The sequence below is a fragment of the Mobula birostris genome, chromosome 2, assembly GCF_030028105.1.
Source record: "Mobula birostris isolate sMobBir1 chromosome 2, sMobBir1.hap1, whole genome shotgun sequence".
NCBI lineage: Eukaryota > Metazoa > Chordata > Chondrichthyes > Myliobatiformes > Myliobatidae > Mobula > Mobula birostris.
Genome location: NC_092371.1, coordinates 26,040,038 through 26,060,297, shown reverse-complemented (window position 1 = coordinate 26,060,297; position 20,260 = coordinate 26,040,038). Strand labels below are relative to the sequence as shown.

At 39.1% G+C, this 20,260-nt stretch overlaps 1 protein-coding gene across 1 annotated transcript; it reads left to right on the top strand.

The window, feature by feature from the left end:
- Positions 1-259: 259 nt before the first annotated feature.
- On the top strand, positions 260-19,263 carry LOC140185583 (PRELI domain containing protein 3B-like). The gene is made up of 6 exons (XM_072238944.1): positions 260-523; positions 4,005-4,173; positions 8,263-8,352; positions 14,280-14,350; positions 15,008-15,110; positions 15,674-19,263. Exons 1-6 carry the CDS (start codon positions 492-494, stop codon positions 15,782-15,784), a joined length of 576 nt encoding a protein of 191 aa, XP_072095045.1. The 5' UTR covers positions 260-491; the 3' UTR covers positions 15,785-19,263.
- Positions 19,264-20,260: the final 997 nt, after the last annotated feature.

Genomic DNA, 20,260 nt, shown 5'->3' with positions numbered 1-20,260 from the left:
TCTTATTATTACCATCGGGGAGGAGCTCCAGAGGCCTGACCATCCACGCTCAACATTTTTTTCTTCCCCTCTGCCACCACATCTCAACACGACCTTGCTATCTGTCTTTCGGGCTATTTAATTATTTATATTTATAAACGGTGACATCGTACTTTACTGCTGACACAGAACACATGCCAGTGATAATCAGTCCAATTCTGATTAGGCACGTCAGAATTCACCTTAGGCAGCGCAGCTGACTGAAATACCGATACCCCTCTCAGTTCCAGGGCAGTCAGTCACGGGTAGAACCCATCGCGCCTGAGACCGAAAACGGACATCAGCCCAGCCGCTCCCCCAGCCCGGAGCGCCTGCGCGCCTGCGCGCCATCTGCCCGGGGGCGCGCTGACGTCACGGGCGGGGCGGGCACGTGGCGCTGCCGATGTCAGAGATCGCCGGGAAGATTCTGGTACCGGGTGCGCGGACGGGGAGCCGGCGGGAGCAGCGGCGCCATGAAGATCTGGACATCGGAGCACGTCTTCAAGTGAGTGACGCCGAGCCCTGCCCACCCCTAGGTAGAGTCGGGCTGGCACCGGGGCCGGGAGAACAGGCCGCTCGATGGGGCCCGGGGAGCACTAATAGGCCAGTTATTTGGGCCTCCAGCCGGCAAGGGTATTTCACGATCATAGATGGGCTGGGATGGAAAAAGTGGGACAGTTTCTCGGTGGGTCGAGGTGAGAGAGGAGCCGGAATGCTCCTTTACTGACCCTCATGGTGTGACTGTGCTGAAGGTGAAAGCAGTCCTCACCCTGCTGACCTTTAGAGAGGACGAGCCGTGACGTGAGGGCTTTAAACCTGATGCAGACTGTGAGTTATCGATCATTTAGATTTTTATCCCCAAGAAGAAGGGGGAAGGGGTCAGATAGTCAAGGAAAAATCTGCCCCCTTGAGACTAGCACTCGGCCTCATACCTGACGTGCACAGAACGTGTTATTCAAAATATGTTTCATAAGGTTTCCTTGTTTTTCGTTTAAAGTCAAATCTCCAGATGCAGTTACTGAGAAATCCAGTGTTTGTTCGTCCTCTGTGGTGCAACGCTTCTCCCTGGTTGGAGATTAAACGTAATGATGCTTGCCACTGATTAGAATTTGGGGGATTCAACATCTATAATACGGCAATTTGGTGCCTGAACATAGCACACCATAAAGAAGTTCCATTAAAACAAAAGAGCTGCACTTGATGCAGTATTCTCTGTAAAAGCAATTATCTGATCATTGATAAGGTTGCTTTGACCTTATAGTGAGTGAAAAACTGATTATCTTCCTTGATGTGAAAATGAGTTTGTGTTCTGTTGCTACAACAAAGCCGGGTATCCTGGATGTCCAAATTATAGTGAATTCAGAACCGTAACTCAGCCTTCTAATTTATCATTTGTACTCATTCCAAGAGGTGTATGCAACAAATGAGTACGTGTTTTCTTGATGAGAACAAGTGGACCAAGGTGCAGTTACAGTACATTGGAAAGTGTGTACTGAGTAACTATATTGTTCATTCTGGTAATGTGTGGAGCTATTGTAGATTGTTGAGCCTGTAAGGCCTCTGCTGTAAAGTTGGAGCTTTGCAGATGTTGTTAGTTTCAGATGAATCTGCACATTTCCTCAGCAAACTTATATACATACTTGCCTGTGATTGTGTTTAAATTTATTTTTGAGTGTGCAAATGAATGGCTTTCTAATGCTTAAATTTGTAGTGCACATTCAACCTCAACTAGGTGAATTCAAAATGCATAGGTGAACAACTAAAGGGCAGGGTTTTGTAGAAGTGGATAAGTTTGCTGCACAATACAGATGTGGATTGTATGAAGTCCACATCTTTTTGAATCGCCATTCCATAGATACTGTGTGCAGTTCTGGTGGTTGTACAAGGGAGAGGATGTTATTACTTCTGCCTTGATTGTAGCCAAGTGCTTACTTGGAATTTTGTAGTGGTTCTATAACTAACGAGGGTTGCAAGTCTCCTAAAGTAGAGAGCTCCTGTGATTAAAGGAAGAATAAAGATCTCTCTTGTGTCTTAGCTGAGGATGCCTGATCAACTGTGACAGGATCTTTGTCTCGCTCTCTTTTGCCTTTTTGAAAGAATGTATAGAATTTGGTTCCACCTTTTGACAGAGAATATCACATTCCCAGTCACTTTCTCTGTGTTTATGAATGATTGTGATATTCCAGCTACACCCAATAATCATATTGGGAATCATAATCATATTGGTAATAATCATATCATAATCATATTGGGTGTAACGAAACCAAATTTCCCTCGGGATTAATAAAGTATATCTATCTATCTATCTATATCAATTCTAAATCTTAAATGATCCTTTAAACATAACTGGCACAAGAACAATCTCATCTATTAGTAACTAACTCCTTATCTGGGTGTTTTTTGTGATCCTGCACTAATCCTGTTGGGCATTTATTAAATTCTCTAATGAGATGTTTTAAGTTGTACATTATATCACAATATTATGTCTATGCGGAGTTTGTCATTGATTCTCTTGTATTTCTTCTGTGAATGCCTGCAAGAAAATGACTCTCAGGGTAGTATATAGTGACATATGCATACTTTGACAATCAATTGACTTTTTGGACCTATTACTTGTTTGAAATTCATTGCTGCCCCTTCATTTAAGTATGATTATAATCTGATTTAAAGTAAGTCCGTATGCATGACGATTCAGTTTGTCATAGAATAGCTGGCTGCATCACATCAGATAGTAATGTAAGACGATCAGTCTTAATATTTTTTTTAAAAAGTTACATTTGCTATCTCCATTCCTTTGATTTTATTTTAACTTCTCAAAGGAGTTTGTAAAGTTTTGGGGTGACCCCTGGCTAGTCTTCACAGTGTGGATGTGGACAGTATGTTTTCTTTTATGGAGGAATCTAGAGCTAGTAGCCACATTTTTTAAAAAAAGGTCACGCCATTTAAAATAGAGGTGAGGTGTATTTTTTAAATCTGAGTGTCAGAGTGGCATGAGTCATTGGAACTGATCTATAAAGGGTGGAAAGGAGTCTGTGTAAATAATAGTGTTAATCAAGAGGGTGAGATGTTTCTGGGTATGGGTAGGAATGCAGAGTTGAAACCGAGATCTAATCAGACAATCTTACTGAACAACAGAGGAAGCTTTGGAGAAGTGTCCTTCTCATGCTGTAATCTGCATGATCCTATCATATTCCCCAGTTTCCCCCAAAGGATTGGGGGTCTTGCCTTTTGAATCCGGTGGGTTTGTCCACTTCAGGTTGTCATGGTTTTGTTTTAGTTCCTCCTTAATAATTTCCACTAAATATTGTGTGTAACTTCCATAATCTCAATATATAGCTAAAAATACCAAAGCACGTAATTGCCATAACTTCATCCTGTACAAAATATTTTAAATTTTGAGCATTTCCTTTTGTTTAGCCTTTGCTAATGGCTGTTTAGAAACCCTTTATTGCCTGTCATTTTATTCCACTGTCCTATTCTTATTCCATTTTGACTTTTTTTTCCATTTTTCTTCCAGCTTTCCTTGATTTATCCGTTTATTAATGTAATATTTGTTTCAGTTTTAACTTTGCATTAAATTAGTATTAAATGTGGCTGTTGATGTTTTTTGAATGATTGTAAATTAGTGATATTGTTTGGGTAATAAAATCATCACTGAAACTTTTAAACTTTCCTCTGAACAAATGGCACATCACTGTAAATACAATACTGTCGTGAAAAATTCTAAAACCGGTTTAGAAATTGATGTCCAGTAATCTGCATAAGAATAGATAGGATTCTTCTCATTGTGCAATATTATGCTCACACGGTCAGATTTGAAAGCTGGTGTGATTTTGAGTGAATATAATGTCTGAACTGGTAATTGCTGACCTAATTTGGAGCTGTTAACCTGTTAGAATTCTTGGCCCTTTGGAAGGCAGCTTCCTCTGGCTTATTATAACTTTATGATGTATTTTGTTGCTGAATTTCTTTCTTTCTTTCTCTAGCCATCCATGGGAAACTGTGTTTAAAGCTGCCATGCAAAAGTACCCCAATCCCATGAACCCGTGCGTTGTAGGGGTTGATGTTTTAGATCGACGTATTGATGACCAAGGCAAATTGCATAGCCAGAGGCTGCTCAGTACAGAATGGGGCCTACCATCTGTTGTAAAATCAGTAAGTACCGTACATCTTCTAGAAGTTGTTATGGTTATTAAGGAACAGGGACTATCAATTTTGCTGTATATCTTGCAATTTGTATGGTTTTTTCATAGAATTGAATTATTCAGTCCTTTTAAGGAAATTGTATGTCTTAAATTCCATATAAACTTTGTTTCCAGCTGGATGAGTTGTTGATGTATCCCATTCTGCATTCATCCTATCATTTTGACTGGCAGAGATGAGATTATTGTTCCTCTTTTATCCTCGATTCCATAGCTACCTTTGGATGTGTAGAGCTGTTTTTCCATGGTTTATGGCTAAGTTTAGGATCTTTTGAGATCTGGAATGTTTTCACTCAGTGTTGCTAGAAATTTATATCTGTATTAAATTGATATAGGCTGTGTAATTAGTATGCAGAAAATGTGGGGAGAGAAGACTACTATTCTATTTCTGCTGTGAAGGGAGTCCCCCAACAAGGAGTTGTGGTTCAACATTAGAGCCAAGCCTTTGAGTGAAGTTTTACACATGGAGTTTGGAGCCTGAAACTCTTCTAGAAAACAAAACTGATATTAGGTCATCTGTTAATATTTTTCAATGACCAGAGTAATTAAAAATCTTGAGAAGGGGTTGGATGTTAACTTACTACTCAGCCATGATCTCAAGCCAATGACAGAACTGACTTGGAACTAAGTAGCCACCTCCCAATCTGGTCTGTTATTGGCCTTTGTCACAAATGTTTTTGGTTGAATCACTTCAGCTGAATGTTTGATCAGCGGCAAAGTTAATTTTTACTCAATTTCCTACAGCTTTTCATTACTCATTGCAACATTTCATCATCAGACTTCTCCCCTGAGAAATGCTGTACATAGTTCACATTCTCACTTTTCCTTCCTGGCCTTCAAAAGTATTTTAATAACTGCAGATAAGAATAAAACTCTGATAATCTGATACCCTCATGACTAATGTCAGATCTTTTAAAACTGGCATGTAAGCTCCGCAAGGAACAACTTTCAACTCTCTCTGCGATCTCCCACTCTCTTAAAACTTGAGCCAGAAGTGCAGCACTGGGGACAATCAAAAGAAGATATTAAAGGTAATGACATGTAACCACAAAAGGGACTGTAGAGAAGAAGAAAAATCCAGAGGATGCCAAAGGGTAGGATGGGAGACATAGGCTCAGTGACCAGTGTTCCTAAGTACCACCTGTACCTAATAAAGTGGCCACTAAGTGTATGTTCATGATTTTCTGCCACTGTAGCTCATCCACAAGCATGTGTTGTGCATTCAGAAATGCTTTTCTACACACTACTTGTGTAACGTGTGGTTACTTGAGTTACTTTCACCTTCCTGCCTGCTTGAACCGGTATGGCCATTCACCTCCGATCTCTCCTAGTGACAAGGCATTCTCACTCACAGAACTGCCACTCACTGGATGTTTTTATGTTTTTGTGCAGCATTCTCTGTAGACTCTAGAGATGGTGGTGCGTGAAAACGTCAGGATATCAACAGTTTCTGGAATACTTGAACTACCCTGTCAGGCACCAACAATCATTCCATGGTCAAAGTCACTTAGATCTCATTTCTTCTCCATTCTGATGTTTGATCTCAACAATAACTGAACCCCTGGACCATGTCTGCATGCTTTTATGCATTGAGTTACTGCCACATGATTGGCTGATTAGATATAAGCAGATGTATCTAATAAAGTGGCCACTGAGTATTCAAGCACCTGGGGATCCTGCTCCAGTCACAGTCACATTCACATTCCTGATCCCCAGTTCATAAACCCAACTAATTACTAAGCTACGTACTGAACCATCAGGGTTACTGAACAGTTGTATACCAGGTGTAGACTTTTATTGTACCTGGCACTCCTGTTTTGCCATGTCCTCTTCTATCCATCTCCACTCTTCAATAGTTTCACATCTGTGTGATTCTTTAAATGCATTTATCTCACATTTTCTTTCAAAGGGAAAACACTTAAGCCTATTCTCTTGTCATTATCTTGTCCATTATCATTCTGTCATAAACTTTTTGATCCGTGTCAGTTTTTTCTGAAATGCTCTGAACTCTTCCTGTGAGACATGTTATATAAATATGTACTTTAATAATTTGACACCAGTTCTTGGGAAGGGAATGAACTGATATATTTCAAGCAGTGTTTTATTTTCCTCAGCATCTTTGGAGTTGCTGCAATGAATTGGTAATTTATTTAATAGCCATTTCTCCAAATGTGGTAATTTTATATTACAACTGGACAGGCCAGAAGTGAACTTGGGACAAAAATAAAACTATACTCTATAAATATTATTATTTTCCCAAATCTCCAGAATCACCCACCAGTCACTTTGCACAGCTCATGATGATTTGAAATAGTATCACAATGGCCTTGCGAGCACTATAAAATCAGTACCCCAATAGAAAGTCAGAGGGATGCATTATTACTACTAAAATTAAATAAATTCCGGGACCATTCTGCTTAAGCATTTGTCACTGAATTCTTTGTGATTCCAATGTTACTTGATTACAGCTTGATTTATGATCTAATGTCATACTTTGCCAACTGGGAACTCCATGAACTGTAGTCTGAGTTTCATAATCCTTGTGGCTGAACAAAATGGTGGACTTTGTGCAGAGGCAAAAAAGTGTGTTTATATAAGACAATAACGTTCCTTGAACTCACCCAATATTACTTAAACTTAGTACGTGGCCAAGGTTTTGTTTTACTGGGCCATTCTAGGTTTTTTGAATCAAAATGTAATTGTGTGTACGACTGAAATGTGTGTAAGTTAAAGGATTGCGATTCTAAATTTTACTGAGGCTTGCAAAGCATGATAGGGAAGTGATAATAAGGTCCATTAAGACTTGCACATTGGATACTAGTCTGCCACATAAACAACTTGACCTGGTATTAAGAGTGGGACTATTGCATAACTCTGGCTATAATTAGAGGATCAATATCCAGCGTGGCATTGGGAACTGCTTTTTACAGCCATAAATTGTCCTCTTATCTATGCAAGCTTACGATTTAGATTACTGGTTCTCCACTTTCCACCCATAGCATATTACTATGTGCTATCAGAACCACTGTAGAATGGCCGGGGGGGGGCGGGGCCGGGAATCGGGAATGAAATTATAATTGCGCTGACCGTAGTTTAATTGGTTACATTCATCAAAGTGTTTTTATTATATCTGACGATTTACCTGAACAATGCTAAAGTGAACACGTGAATTGGAAGGCGCTTTTGGTTGAATCAGCCAGAGGGGTGAAGTTCAATAAGGGAACTGAAATGTTGATTAACTTGATTTTCTGCTGTGGAAGGGTTTTGATCAGTGACATCATCCGTTATGAAAGACTTCAGTTGTGTAATTCTGTTCTATTCACAATCCTTCCCTTGACACATGGAACAACCAAAAAGAAATGGCACAAGGCCATCATTCATTGTCTCATTGCAATGCTGCTCGGTGACGTGGACAACAGATAGGCTGACACCAAGCTATTTGAAAAGTTAGTGACAGAGCAATTGAACCCGGTTATGGTTATACTGTATTTTTAATTGGCTGTTGTAACTATACTTGACATTTGATCAGATCATGTTTATACATTAGAATTGGTTTATGTTGAAGATGGAGTCAGAAAGCTCCTTGAATTCTCAGGGAGATCAGTGTGGTAGTGGAAGCAGGAAATCAACAACGTCCCATATAGCTTTCCTTAATATCTTGTGTCTTTGCATTTACTAGGGAACAGTGGTTTCTGATGCTGACTGAGTGGATCAATGCATTTAATTTTGAAGGGCATGTTTTGCTGCTATGGAAGAAAATCAGTGGGTAGAGTCGGGAAGATTTTAATGACTCAACAGAAGTTTATAAATTCTGGCTCTTCACTCCAAACCAATAGTCATCTCTACTATAGCAAGTTAGTGATTTACTGTGGGTCAACTGTATCATTCATTCTACCATCAGGAGTCCTTTGTAGTTGTAACTAACTTTATAGACCACACAGTTTTTTTTTGTCAAATCTGGATGGTTGCAAAGGTCATAGGTGTGAATTTATTTCTGGATTTATTACTAAAGCATTGACTGACTGTACTTCCAATTTTCCAGCTCATCGGTGCATCCAGGACACGGACATACGTGCATGAACACTCCATCGTCGATCCAGTGAAAAGAACCATGGAGCTAAGATCTGCAAATGTTAGTAAATTGATAACTGTAGAAACATTGCATAATACTCTTGCTGTTATAATGGTTGAGGGACTAATTGAAATCATGTCATCTGTTGCTAGGTAGTATGTAAATAAACTCTTGCGTCTAGTATTCTACTTGACATTGAAAAATTGCACAGTAAACAAATGTTGCTGCAATATCCAATCCATACCTGTGAGACTACAATTTTTTTAGCATTACTATATGATGTGAGCCAGTTTCTTTTTCAAATAGTTTACATTATTTATTACCATCACTAATTTATTCTAAAATATACAAGCCTTATGATATAATGAATTTTATTGCAAGCAAATTTGGGTGTGTTATTCCCAAACTTTATTCTGTAGTATACTTACAAGTTGACAGCAACCTCTTCTACTTGAGCTCCATGTTAACTAATTATTTGACTTGCAATCAGGAGATGAGTACAGACGTTTTCCACCATACCTACGGACCCCTTCTTTAATCTGTGAATGCTGAGACTGTTTGTGATGTTATCCCAGCTATTCATCAGCTACTTTAACACCCTACTTTCTGCTCTGTTCTTTACTAACATGCCCTGTTAAAGCACTATCCAATCTATCACGTCAGAGCATTTTCCATCTGGGTGAAGACACCCAGCAACTATGTGTGGCCAGTTCCATTCCATGCAATACATGATGCTATACACCAAACAAACTCATGGTTTTAACTGATGCCAGAATCTGGCAACTAAACCTTCAGTTAAGTATGCCTTGAGCTCTGGAATTGCTCTGTGTGCCTTTGAACATTTTTTTTTAACTTTCACCTTTGACATAGTTGGCCTTTGATCACAATTCTGTAAGATTTCTTGGTTTCTTTTTACATTAAATTTTTTTATTTCAAAATATACTTTATTCAAAAATAAAATTATATACAATAAACCATTCAGTAACTTTCCATCCTTTACATACATTTCCATCATACTCTGTACATATCCATACTTATGGCCACCCACGTGGCACTCCAGTTGTTCACCTTACCACATCACTGTTGAGGGGTATACTCCCCGCCACCTGACCCCTCCCACTCCCACGGGTGGAGAAACCTATACCGTGGTCCTTCCCCACCGGGCCCTAGCGGTGGCTGCACCAAGTTTCAGTGCGTCCCTCAGCACGTACTCCTGCAGCCGAGAATGTGCCAGTTGGCAGCATTCTCCCACGGACATCTCCATGTGCTGGTAGTGTTATAAACCTAGGCCTACACCAATCAATTTCAATCATAAATCATGATTTAAAACCACTAACACTGAAGGAATGGGGATACATTTCCAAGTTATGGTGGTAGAATCTGAAGATGGGGATTTTGCTATGTGAGAGCTACTCTTGTCCTGGTAGAGGTCATAGATTTGGAATTTGTTATTACAGTAACCTAGGAAAATAACTGCAATACCTCTTGAAGATAATGCACATGCCAGTCAAGGTATTCTGTTGTAGTAGGGCTATCAGTCAGGCTGGATTGAACTGGATGGTTGCAAGCAGGTGAAGAGTATTCCATCCCATTACTGTAATGTACCTTGTAACTGATAAAAAGACTGCAGAATATCAAACCTGACCTGCTCTTGTGCCTCTAGTACTTATGTGGCTGGTCCATTAGTCAGCACTAACTCCCAGGATGGCAGTGTTAGTGCATTGAATAACATGGGTAGGTGGTTGGATGTGTTGAAGGAGGTCATTGTCTGGCATGTCTTTGGCATCCATTCATTTAACAGCCAGTGCCTGAATGTTGTCTGCAGTGTGTCTTGGGCTGCTTCATTTGTTAAGAAGAGGTTGGTTGGTTGTTCGTCCATCGTTGACGTCGATGAGGACCTCGACACCATTATGATGGTCTCAAGACTAGCGCGTGATTTGGATTTAAGTGAGGGAGAGTTGCGCAGCGTCAGCCTCACTCTCTCTTCCCAATTCCCATCTGGATCTAGTGGCAAGACAGAGTCTAGACGGCTGGAGATGGGACTAGGCGCAGTGGATGACCGGGACTTCTTCTGTGTCTTGTCCTGCTCTACACGTTCCACGACGCTTGCAGAGACCGCCTTCTTGACCGTTGGACCTTCTGCTGGTCTCGTCCGCTCAATCTGCCGGAGTCTGTCTTCACATGCTGGGATAGACAACTCCCTATCTCACCGAGGGTTTGAGACCCGTCGGCTACCCTCACCTGGTTTAGCCGGCTTGTCGAAGCCGTTGCCCGGGGTGTGGCCACTGTCGCATGCAAACAGCTCCAGGGAGCCACAGGTGAGAGCTGAGTGCCAGGTGGGGACCAAAGGTGGACTAACCGTCCTGAAAAGGACACGACATGTTCCCCCACCAGAGGTGCTACCCCTTCCTGACACCCCATACACCCCAAAGAAGAGGTAAATGTAAATAGAAGCAAGACCATTGGTCGAGGTGCTTAACTCCTCTAGAATGCCCTGCGTCTGGTACAATTGACTCCCAACTTTAGCCATCTTTGTTCAAGAAAAGACACCAGTGATTCAAATTTTATTCTTGTTGATGCCCGTTTAACTTTTAACTGGACTCCTTGTTGAATACTGCACTGATGTCGAGGGCAATCACTGTCACGTAACCCCTGGAATTCACTTGGTTGTGATGGGATTTGGAGTCCTAGTGAGGTCTAAACTGAAAATCAAGGAGTAGTTTATTGGTGAATAAGTGCCAATTGACAGGAATGAACAAACCTGTCATCGCTTTGATTATTAGGAGAAAACTTCAGTAATTTGCCTGATTGGATTTGTGCTGATTTTTGTGAACAGAATATACTGTACCTGGGTTATTTCCCAGTGGGTGTTGGCTTTCTAAATGAACTGGAACAGCTTGGTTCCGGGGATGGCTGATGCTGTGTACAAGGTTCCTGTACCCTATCTGGAATGTTTTCTGTCCTTAGCCCTTGCTCTTTGTCATTTCACCATTCCAGCTGGAGCGAATTGTATAGGCTGAAGGTCAGCTCTGTGATGATGGACATTTTGGAAGATGGTTTATCTACTTGACATTTTATTCCAAATGCAGTTGTAAATTTTTAGCTTTGTCTTGTCATTCATGCTGGGCCCAGCCGTCGTTGAGGATGGGAAAGCTCTTACAGCTGCTGCCTCTGTTAGCTGTTTAATTGTCCACAGTCCATGCCCAGATGCCATAGAACAGCAGAGCTCCATTTTGATCTCATCTTTTTTCAGATCACTTGCCTCTGTCTACTGCATACTGTCTTTCCGCTGTTTTACATACTGTGTTTTTACTTCTCTAGATTGGGCCTTGCTACTTAGATGCATCTGGTATGCTGTTTTAGTAGAGTTAGAATTGATCCCCTGGTGAGTGAATGATTTGCCACACCACAGGGTTAAGGTTTGCAAAGTGAATGTCCAATTTTAAGTTGCCAGATCTGTTCAGAGCCTGTCCCATTTAACCTAATTTTGTCATATTACAATGCAGAATGCCTCCATTGTGAAGGTAAGACTATGTTCCCAAAGGGACTTCTGCCATTGCTATAATGTACTACACACAGATTGCTACAGGTAGACTGATCAACTGATACTTTGGTTTCCTCACTACTTGCAGCAGACAGAATCTGTTCTCCAGAATGGCTAACTTAGTCACTGCTGCCAAGCCAGTTTTGGAAATGAACTCTTATTGCTTATTCCGACCATTGTTCAATATCAAGGACCAGTAAAATCAGCTGAGTTATGTTAGGTGTTAATCAGCCGCATCTTTTGTTTTCTATGTTTTACCTGATGTCATGACACTTCAGTTGCAAGAAAAAGTTTGTGAACTCTTGGCAGTTACCTGGTTTTCTGCATTAATTGCTCATAAAATGTGGTCTAATCTTCATCTACCTCATAATTGGCAAACACAATCTGCCTAAACTAATAACACACAAACAAGTGTACTACTTCTCGTCAGTACTGAGTACATCATTTAAACACTCACAGTCCAGTTTCAAAAAAGTATGTGAACTTCTGGGGCAACGCCTTCTACAACAGCTGTTGGGAGTCAGCTGTTCCAATCAATGAGATGAGATTGGATTGTGGCTTTGGATGAAAAAGGGCACTGAACACCAACACCAAAACCTCAACCCAACTGTGAAGCCTGGTGGAAGGAGCATCATGGTTTGGGGCTGCTTTGCTGCCTCAGGGCCTGGACATCTTACAATCGTTGAGGGGACAAGGAATTCAAAATTGTATCAAGACATTTTACAGGAGAATGTCACCTGAAGCTTAATAGAAGTTGGATGACACAACAAGACAATAATCTGAAACCCAAGAGTAAATCAACGGAGTGGTTTAAAAAGAAGAAAATTTGTGTTTTGGAATGGCCAAGTCAGAGTCCAGACCTTGACCTAATTGAGATGCTGTGGCATGACCTGAAGAAGGCTGTTCATGCAAGGTATCCCAGAAATATTGATGAACCAAAATAATTTTGTTGGAGAAAATGGTCTAAAATTCCTCCTCACCTTAATGCAAGTCTGATCAGCTGCTACAAGAAATGTTTGGTGGAGGTTGTTGCTGCTAAAGGAGGTTCTACCAGTTATTAAATACAAGGGTTCACATACTTTTTCCAGCCTGGACTATGAATGATTAAACAATGTGTACAATAAAGACATGAAAAGTACAATTTTGTTTGTGTTATTAGTTTAGGCAGATTGTGCTCATCTATTATTGTGACTTAGAGGAAGATCAGGCCACATTTTGTGAGCAATTAATGCAAAAAACAGTAATTGCAAAGGATTTTCTTGTTACTGTCACTGCCAGCCTTTTAAGGTCTGTCTTGACTTTGAGACTCAAGGGTTATGATGGAGGAATCTGGCATCTTCACTCTGACATATGATTCTGTTGAGTTTTACAATGTCTGGCAGTTATTTGACAAATATTTGGACATCTGTTTTTTTTAATGTTCAAGAGAAGGGCTTTAAGCCTAACTTGCATACAAGTATCTTTGTTGTATCTACATTCCGTGTCCAGGTTGTGTTGAGTGCTCCATTCTATTTATCCTTCCAGTTAGACCAGGTGGCCATGGTACAACTGAGTCACTTCAGCGGACATTTAAGAATTAACTACTTTAGTTGACTCTGAAAGCTATATATAGGCAAGAGAATGCGGGAAGGAAGTGCTAGATTGATCTTGGAGTAGGTTTAAAGGTCAGTACAACATTATAGGCCAAAGGGCCTGCGCTGTACCATTCTGTATTCTAATAGCAGTCCCCACTGCATAAGTCCTTACATGGCCTTTCATTTTTGTGTAGCTGTCATTTAGTCCATTCTTCAGGATGGATTTGTTCTTGTCCATGATGACATCCTAAAGCCTACTAATTCTATAAGTGTGGGTTTAATTTGACTGTTGAGCTAGGTTGTTTTGCCCAGTTTCCCAGCTTTTAACAGGATTTACTGGTGGCTAATGAAAACAAAGTACTGGAACACTCAGTAGTCCAGGCAGCATCTGTGGAAGGAGAAACAGAGCTAGTGTTTCTGATCAAAGATTAGACCACAGAACAGTAGAACACAGTGGCCATGATGTCGTACCAGATTAACTGACTAGTAATTAAAAGCCAACTGGTTCCCTCTGTCTACACATCCCTCCATCCCTGCATATTCATGTAAGAATCTCTTAAACACCTCTGTCATAGTTTCCTTCACAAACACCTATCATTGCATTCTGTTTTTAAAAAAACTTGCCCTGCATGTCATCTTTGAACTTTGCTTATTTTCACCTTGAATGTATTATTAGACATTCAACTTTATTATTCAACATTATTATTCAACTTTTACTTCAGATTTCCAGCTTATACAGTTACTTTTTGGTTTTCATTTATTGGTAACCATGTTATTTGACACTAATTCTACTTGTGTTTGACTGTTTTTGAGTGTAGAACAAATGGATCTTCTGTAAAACTGTTTAAATCCTGTTAATTGTTTTACAGATAACATTAACAAATTTAGTATCGGTTGATGAGCGGTTGGAATATAAACCACACCCACAGGACCCTGAAAAGTAGGTAGCAGTATAAATACAAGGATTCTACATGATGTTTGTAACTCCTGTAAAAGCATTGTATTCCTTACTGGTTCTGTGGAGGATGTATTTATGCTACTTTTGGTGGTTAACAGCAGGGTGACTGCTGTGCCTTGTAGACAAAAAGTGCTCTTTTTGCATCATCCTGGCAGAGCAGGATCTAATCATCCAGCCTATGTTGTTGAGCAGTGACATTTGAGCTCACACTCTGGTCACTGCCCTTATCTTTTGCCATGCCTAATTATTTAGTAATATAGCTGGGCAAACAGATTGCAAATCTACTGTACACCAGTTCATTTTGTTTAGCTATGTTTGGCCAGTGACTAATATGCATTGTTCATGATAGCTTGCCCTTAGTTAAAAGAAGCAAAGGGGAGGCACTGGACATGTGAAGGAGCATAAATTGTCTGGCAACAAGGAAAATGAGTCTAATGGGAGCCAAAATGAACCAACTGGCACCTATAACAAAATAAAAGACAGCTTTGGTTATGCTGGGAATACTGCTTATGTTCCTGTTATACATCCTTCATTTCACAAGCCAAAAATTGTCTAACTACTGTGTGCAAAGAAGAAGTTTTAGTTCCTCTATCACTACCACATCTGATGACTCCTTGTGTTCCAAACCTGTTTTTCCAGGACCATTCTTACCCAAGAAGCTATAATTAGTGTAAAAGGGGTGAGTCTAAGCAGTTACATGGAAGGAATAATGGCAAACACCATCTCTGCTAATGCAAATAAAGTAAGTGCAATTGCAAAATTTGTAATAATATGGCATGGAAAGGTCTTTGTGTATTTGCTTTGGAGTTTCTGATTTATTTATTGGAATACCTAAGCAGTATATTTTATCCCTGGTGTACTTTCCTCTTCCTGCATTCTCCCCTGCTTTTTAAGTATAATGCTAAGAAATCTCAGAGTGCTTTGATAATTATCAATAAGGTTAAAATGGGTATTCACTTAATTGAGCAATATTTTTTATCTTCTGACAACACTGAGTGGTGTTTGGGAGAGGTAATTTTGATTAATCTTTGTTCTTTCTGTCTTCCCACTGCTATTTGTTTTTTTCTCAATTTTTCTTCATTAAAGCTGACATTAAAAATAGTTGAGAGAATGGCTAGTAACGTTCTATAAAATCAGCTAACTGAACAAGATATGAAATGAACTTGGAACAACCTTAGTTTGAGTACATCTGCTTTTGGGATGTTCTACACGTCACAAAGCTATGCTTTTCTAACAACAGTTAACAATGTTTTGCACTAGGTGTAACCACTGTATTAATATAGAAGTATGTGTTTTCTTACACAGGGCCGAGAAGCTATGGAGTGGGTAATTCACAAGTTAAATGCTGAAATTGAAGAGTTGGCAGCATCTGCACGAAGTATCAAAATTCCAATGGCTGCATCATCAGTAGAATAATAGATAAGATTTGGACAAATATACCATGCCTGCCTCCAGATTATTTTAGCCTATTGCTTCCCACTGTGCAATTTTCCCCTAATTCACTGGGGCTCCAGGTCTAAAAAGAGTAAGCAGCTTGTATTTGATCGATTTTGTTCCTTTGAGGGACAGGACTTGTGAGCAGCTGTGGTTGTGGAGATCTTGAACTGGAGTAGGTGCACAGAGAGAAGCATTGGGTTTTTAATATTAATATGTAAAATGTAATGTTGGCAGAAGAACTGGGAGATGGCAAAAACTTGGCAGTGCAGTGAGGGAGATTGTTCTAAGTCAATTTTGTAATCCTCAAGCCTTTACAAATTAAGGACCTAAATGTATTGACCAGTTCTTTGAATAAATCAGAAGGCAATAATTTCCTCATGGATAGTTGGTAAAATGGGTGGGGGAGAAGCCAAGTTTCCATTCCTGGTTACTATCCAGTTCTTCTCACTGGAAAATGTATGTTTGTGTGCATTCTGTTGAACAATTACTGAGAATTGTTACCTAGAATCACAACTTGTAAATTGTCACCAACATGTTTCATTGAACGGTGGCAAATACATGATGGTAACCTAGCACCTAGCAGCTTCAGGTACAAGACACACCCTTCACCTGCAATTTAGAGAAGAATTTACAATTTATACTTGTTGGAAATCCTGGACTAACTTGTGATTTTTTTTTTTTTCTTCTGCAAAGTGATTTATTTAAACCTTCCATATATCTAACGGCCCAACTCTTAGCTCTAGCAACCATTTATTGCTAATTGTTTTATACTTAATGAAAATAGTTGTTGTAACAGTTGTATTATTTACTGTAAAATGTTAAAATTGATGGGCATCTACTGTAGAAGGATTTCCTTCTCTGAAGATTTTGTACATTTACATATGATAGGAAGCCCCTGTTGGGAATCCAAAGTATTCCCAAAGTCAAAATAGAAACTTTGCGATCATGGTTTTACAAAGTGTCACAAAGTTAGTGAATCTGCTTCACTCGGCTTTGATAACCTATTTGTTTTCTTAGCGTTTAGTACTTAACCTTGAGAGAACTGAACCATAGTAGTTGCTGTAGATATTCTATACTGAGGTGTTAACATTCCTAAAGCACTGATGTTAAAAATTTTCCTTTGGTTGAGGATCTAGATTTTTTTTTAAAGGGAAGCAATAGCAAACTTTCCCTTTTAATTTTGGTCTTCAGAGTAACATCATCTCATCCAGCAGTAAATTAGTCCAAGGAAATAAGTCTGTCCTTTCCCAATTTGCAGCCTTGTGCCTTGTGTAAATTGTGGAGCCTTTAGAATAATTCTATCATTGACTGTCTTAGGCTGCTAGTGTTACAGACAGTACTGCTGGCTGAATACATATAAAACCCCTAGTCACTGGCTGAAAACAAGTAAACATTTTTTGTGACATGCCACAATCCACTTGAGTGTGAGAATCGCTGTACCAGGCTGTGTGAAAAGGAGAGCTTTTGTAGTATTAAAAAGCTAAAGGTGACATTTGATATATTCTAGACCTGAACTGTTTCCTTTGTTTCATTTCAAATGTGCTTTGAATTTTAAAAGCAATTACAAATTTAAAATTTAGATTTCAGTTGGTGTTTGGAAGGTTGCGGTTCTGAAGGGATTATAATCATTTACTGAATTGTTCCGTGAAGTCAGCTTGGCATTTATCTTTGGATCAGATGTTCCTAAGAGAAAAATGAGTTTCACCCTGGCACTGATCATCAGCACAACAGCTTTAATAAACAATGTTTATGTGTTATTCAGACAAGAAAGACCTTGAATGACTAAAGAAGAGGCTTTCCCACCGTGTTGGCTATCAATTCTTCTCTTAAGCAAACCCTTACTTGTGATTTGGAGGGCCTTGCTATGTGCAGATCGCACAATTTCCTGCTGCACAAGTGACTCTGCAGTAATATAATTGAGCAGTTAATGAATGCAACCCTTGTTTAATAATAATTCTTTGAAATCTTAAATGCAAGGGAGATTTAAATTTGAGAATCCTATCTGGACTGCCTGAGGACCCCTTAACCCATTTAAGCTCTCCTCCAGTAACTGTCTTAGAATAAAATATTATATTCTAAATTGTTCTTACTGATATATTCTATACAACCACTAATGTGGCACAGAAGTTTTAGTACCGACTGATCCATTGACTATTAAATAATATAGAGCATTATTTCTTGTTTACTCCAAGCGACTCTTCTACTCAGTTTCCATTATGTTTGCAAGGAGTGCAAACTCGGCTGTGTACTCTGGTACTGATCTATTTTGGTGGAACAAAGGTTGGCAGGACAATGTGGGGAATTTGTGTTGCCAATGCTTTCTCCCAGTACACTGATGAAAAGATCAATATCTGATGCAAAAACCTAAATGCAGCAGCAGCCTGCAGGTATCTAAGGTAAATGCTGTTTCATTGAGGTTCAGATATACACCTCAATAAACTACAGCTCTTTTCTATAAATAACTCCTTGTTAAGTACATTCAGTATTTAGCCTGGAATTTTGCACTGGGTGGAGTAGCGTTGCACACCTGGTGAATAGAAATTAAAAAGATAAGATTTTAAGTTAGAATTATATCAAATATTCCACTTTAAGATGGTGAGTTTGTTACTGTGCAGTAGTTTGCACAAATCTACAGCTGAGAATGCTGTATCTTTTATCAGCAGTTTTGTTTATAAAAGATTATTGTGCCACCTTCTGCACAGATTATATTTGTTGCCAACATTTTCTGTTTGTTCCTTCAGTTACTCCCATTTTTCATATCTGATGGTCACACCTCCAGTTAGGGACAGCACAGAAGTGCCTATGCTGTGTTTGAGATGCTCTATGGATACAAGACTGATAATTTTCTGTTGGTGTTATGAACAAGCTTAAAATAAAATAGTTAGAACTGGAAACACGTTTGGCGTATCCAAGCATACTTAGCAGCACATAACATGAAAGGTAGAGTTTAGAAGGGACTAGATTTATTTAATTTAGAGTCGCACTATATTGTGATGAGAATAAAAAATGTGATCGATAAGGGAGCATTTGATTGGGACTGTTGTTTTGAAGGAATGGACATTGCTATTTAGTATAGTCTGTATTTATTTGTGTTGTTATTCCTTTTCTACACAAAATGACCAGTGATCTAGAATGCTTTGCAACAATGAAAGAACACAGATGGATTCTGTATGTTGCTAGTAACATTTATTTAATGTTTTGCTTGGTGAGGATACGTTAACTTAATGTAACCAACAAGGAAGATAATAAGTTGAATTAGGTTTGTTCGATTGAACAATAATGCACAGTTTTAGTTTTATAAATTTATATTCCTGTGTAGTACCTGATAACTTGCATATCCATGAAGGACATTTTTGTATGGAATATTTATTTTAATAGCACTGAACTATATTTCAAACTTCAGCCAAGTGGTTTATCATTTTTAACAAAACTGATGTCAATAAAATTGTCTTAAAGTATCATATCTGAAATGTTCTTGTATTTGAATATTAGTTATAGTGTAATGTCGGTTAGTTTTCTCTCAGCGTAAAATGGTCCAGATTTGAACAAGATGAAGTTTACAAATATTAGTCAGGGCCCTTTTGGTTTGATGTTCTGCATATGTATAGGCCATTCCCATTTACCCATTTCATACTCCATATTCCTTGCAATCATAATCAACAAGTTAATGTTATCATGAAACTTCAGTTGACCCAGCATCCCCAACCTTTGACAGAATGAATTCAGTATTTCATATACTCTTTGAGAATTTAATTTACCTTTGAGCATGTCTTGATGCTAAATCTAAAATCAAATAATTTCTGTTATGTTATCCATCAAAAGAAATAGGCTTTGTTCACTTTGCGCGAAATATTTTTAAAACAAAATCAATTAAATAATCCCTTAACCTTCAAAACAACCTTCTGTACAAGCCAGGATTATGTAACATTTCCTCATAAATTACTGTTCTGGTGATCCTGCAGTGTACTCGCTTTCAAGGCCAATATCTGACATTAGAACAGAGGGTGATATGAGATGCATCTGCCAAAGGTTCTGTATGTGCAAAGCATGAATTTGCTGCTGAGTTTAACAGTGCTGCTTAAGTGTTGATTACTAGCTTCAAAACACTGCAAATTTATAAATAATTTTTCTACACGAACAACCAACATTTACTGAACCAATAAATGCCAATCAAAGCTCAAACACTGAATAACAATTGCAAGTTGCAGAAACAGGAAATATGGAGTGTAGCACAGTAGATGAAGCTCAATCAAGTGTTCCAAAAATGACCAGTGATGAATTCTGATAGGCTGACCAATTTCCTTTTTGGCTGTAACCTGTGGAATTTGTTAAGACAGTTATTTTCAGTGGCCATTCCTGACATCGCCCTTGTGGTGACATCAGCATGAATCAGGAAATGCATATTTTGCAGAACATTAACAATAAAAATGCCTGATTTTTAATGTTACAAACCTG

Excerpts from the sequence above, each read along its gene's own strand:
- LOC140185583 (XM_072238944.1), top strand. The coding sequence starts at position 492 with ATGAAGATCTGGACATCGGAGCACGTCTTCAA. Across the intron at positions 524-4,004 it reads ACATCGGAGCACGTCTTCAA|CCATCCATGGGAAACTGTGT; the intron begins GTGAGTGACGCC and ends TTCTTTCTCTAG. Across the intron at positions 15,111-15,673 it reads TCTCTGCTAATGCAAATAAA|GGCCGAGAAGCTATGGAGTG; the intron begins GTAAGTGCAATT and ends TTTCTTACACAG.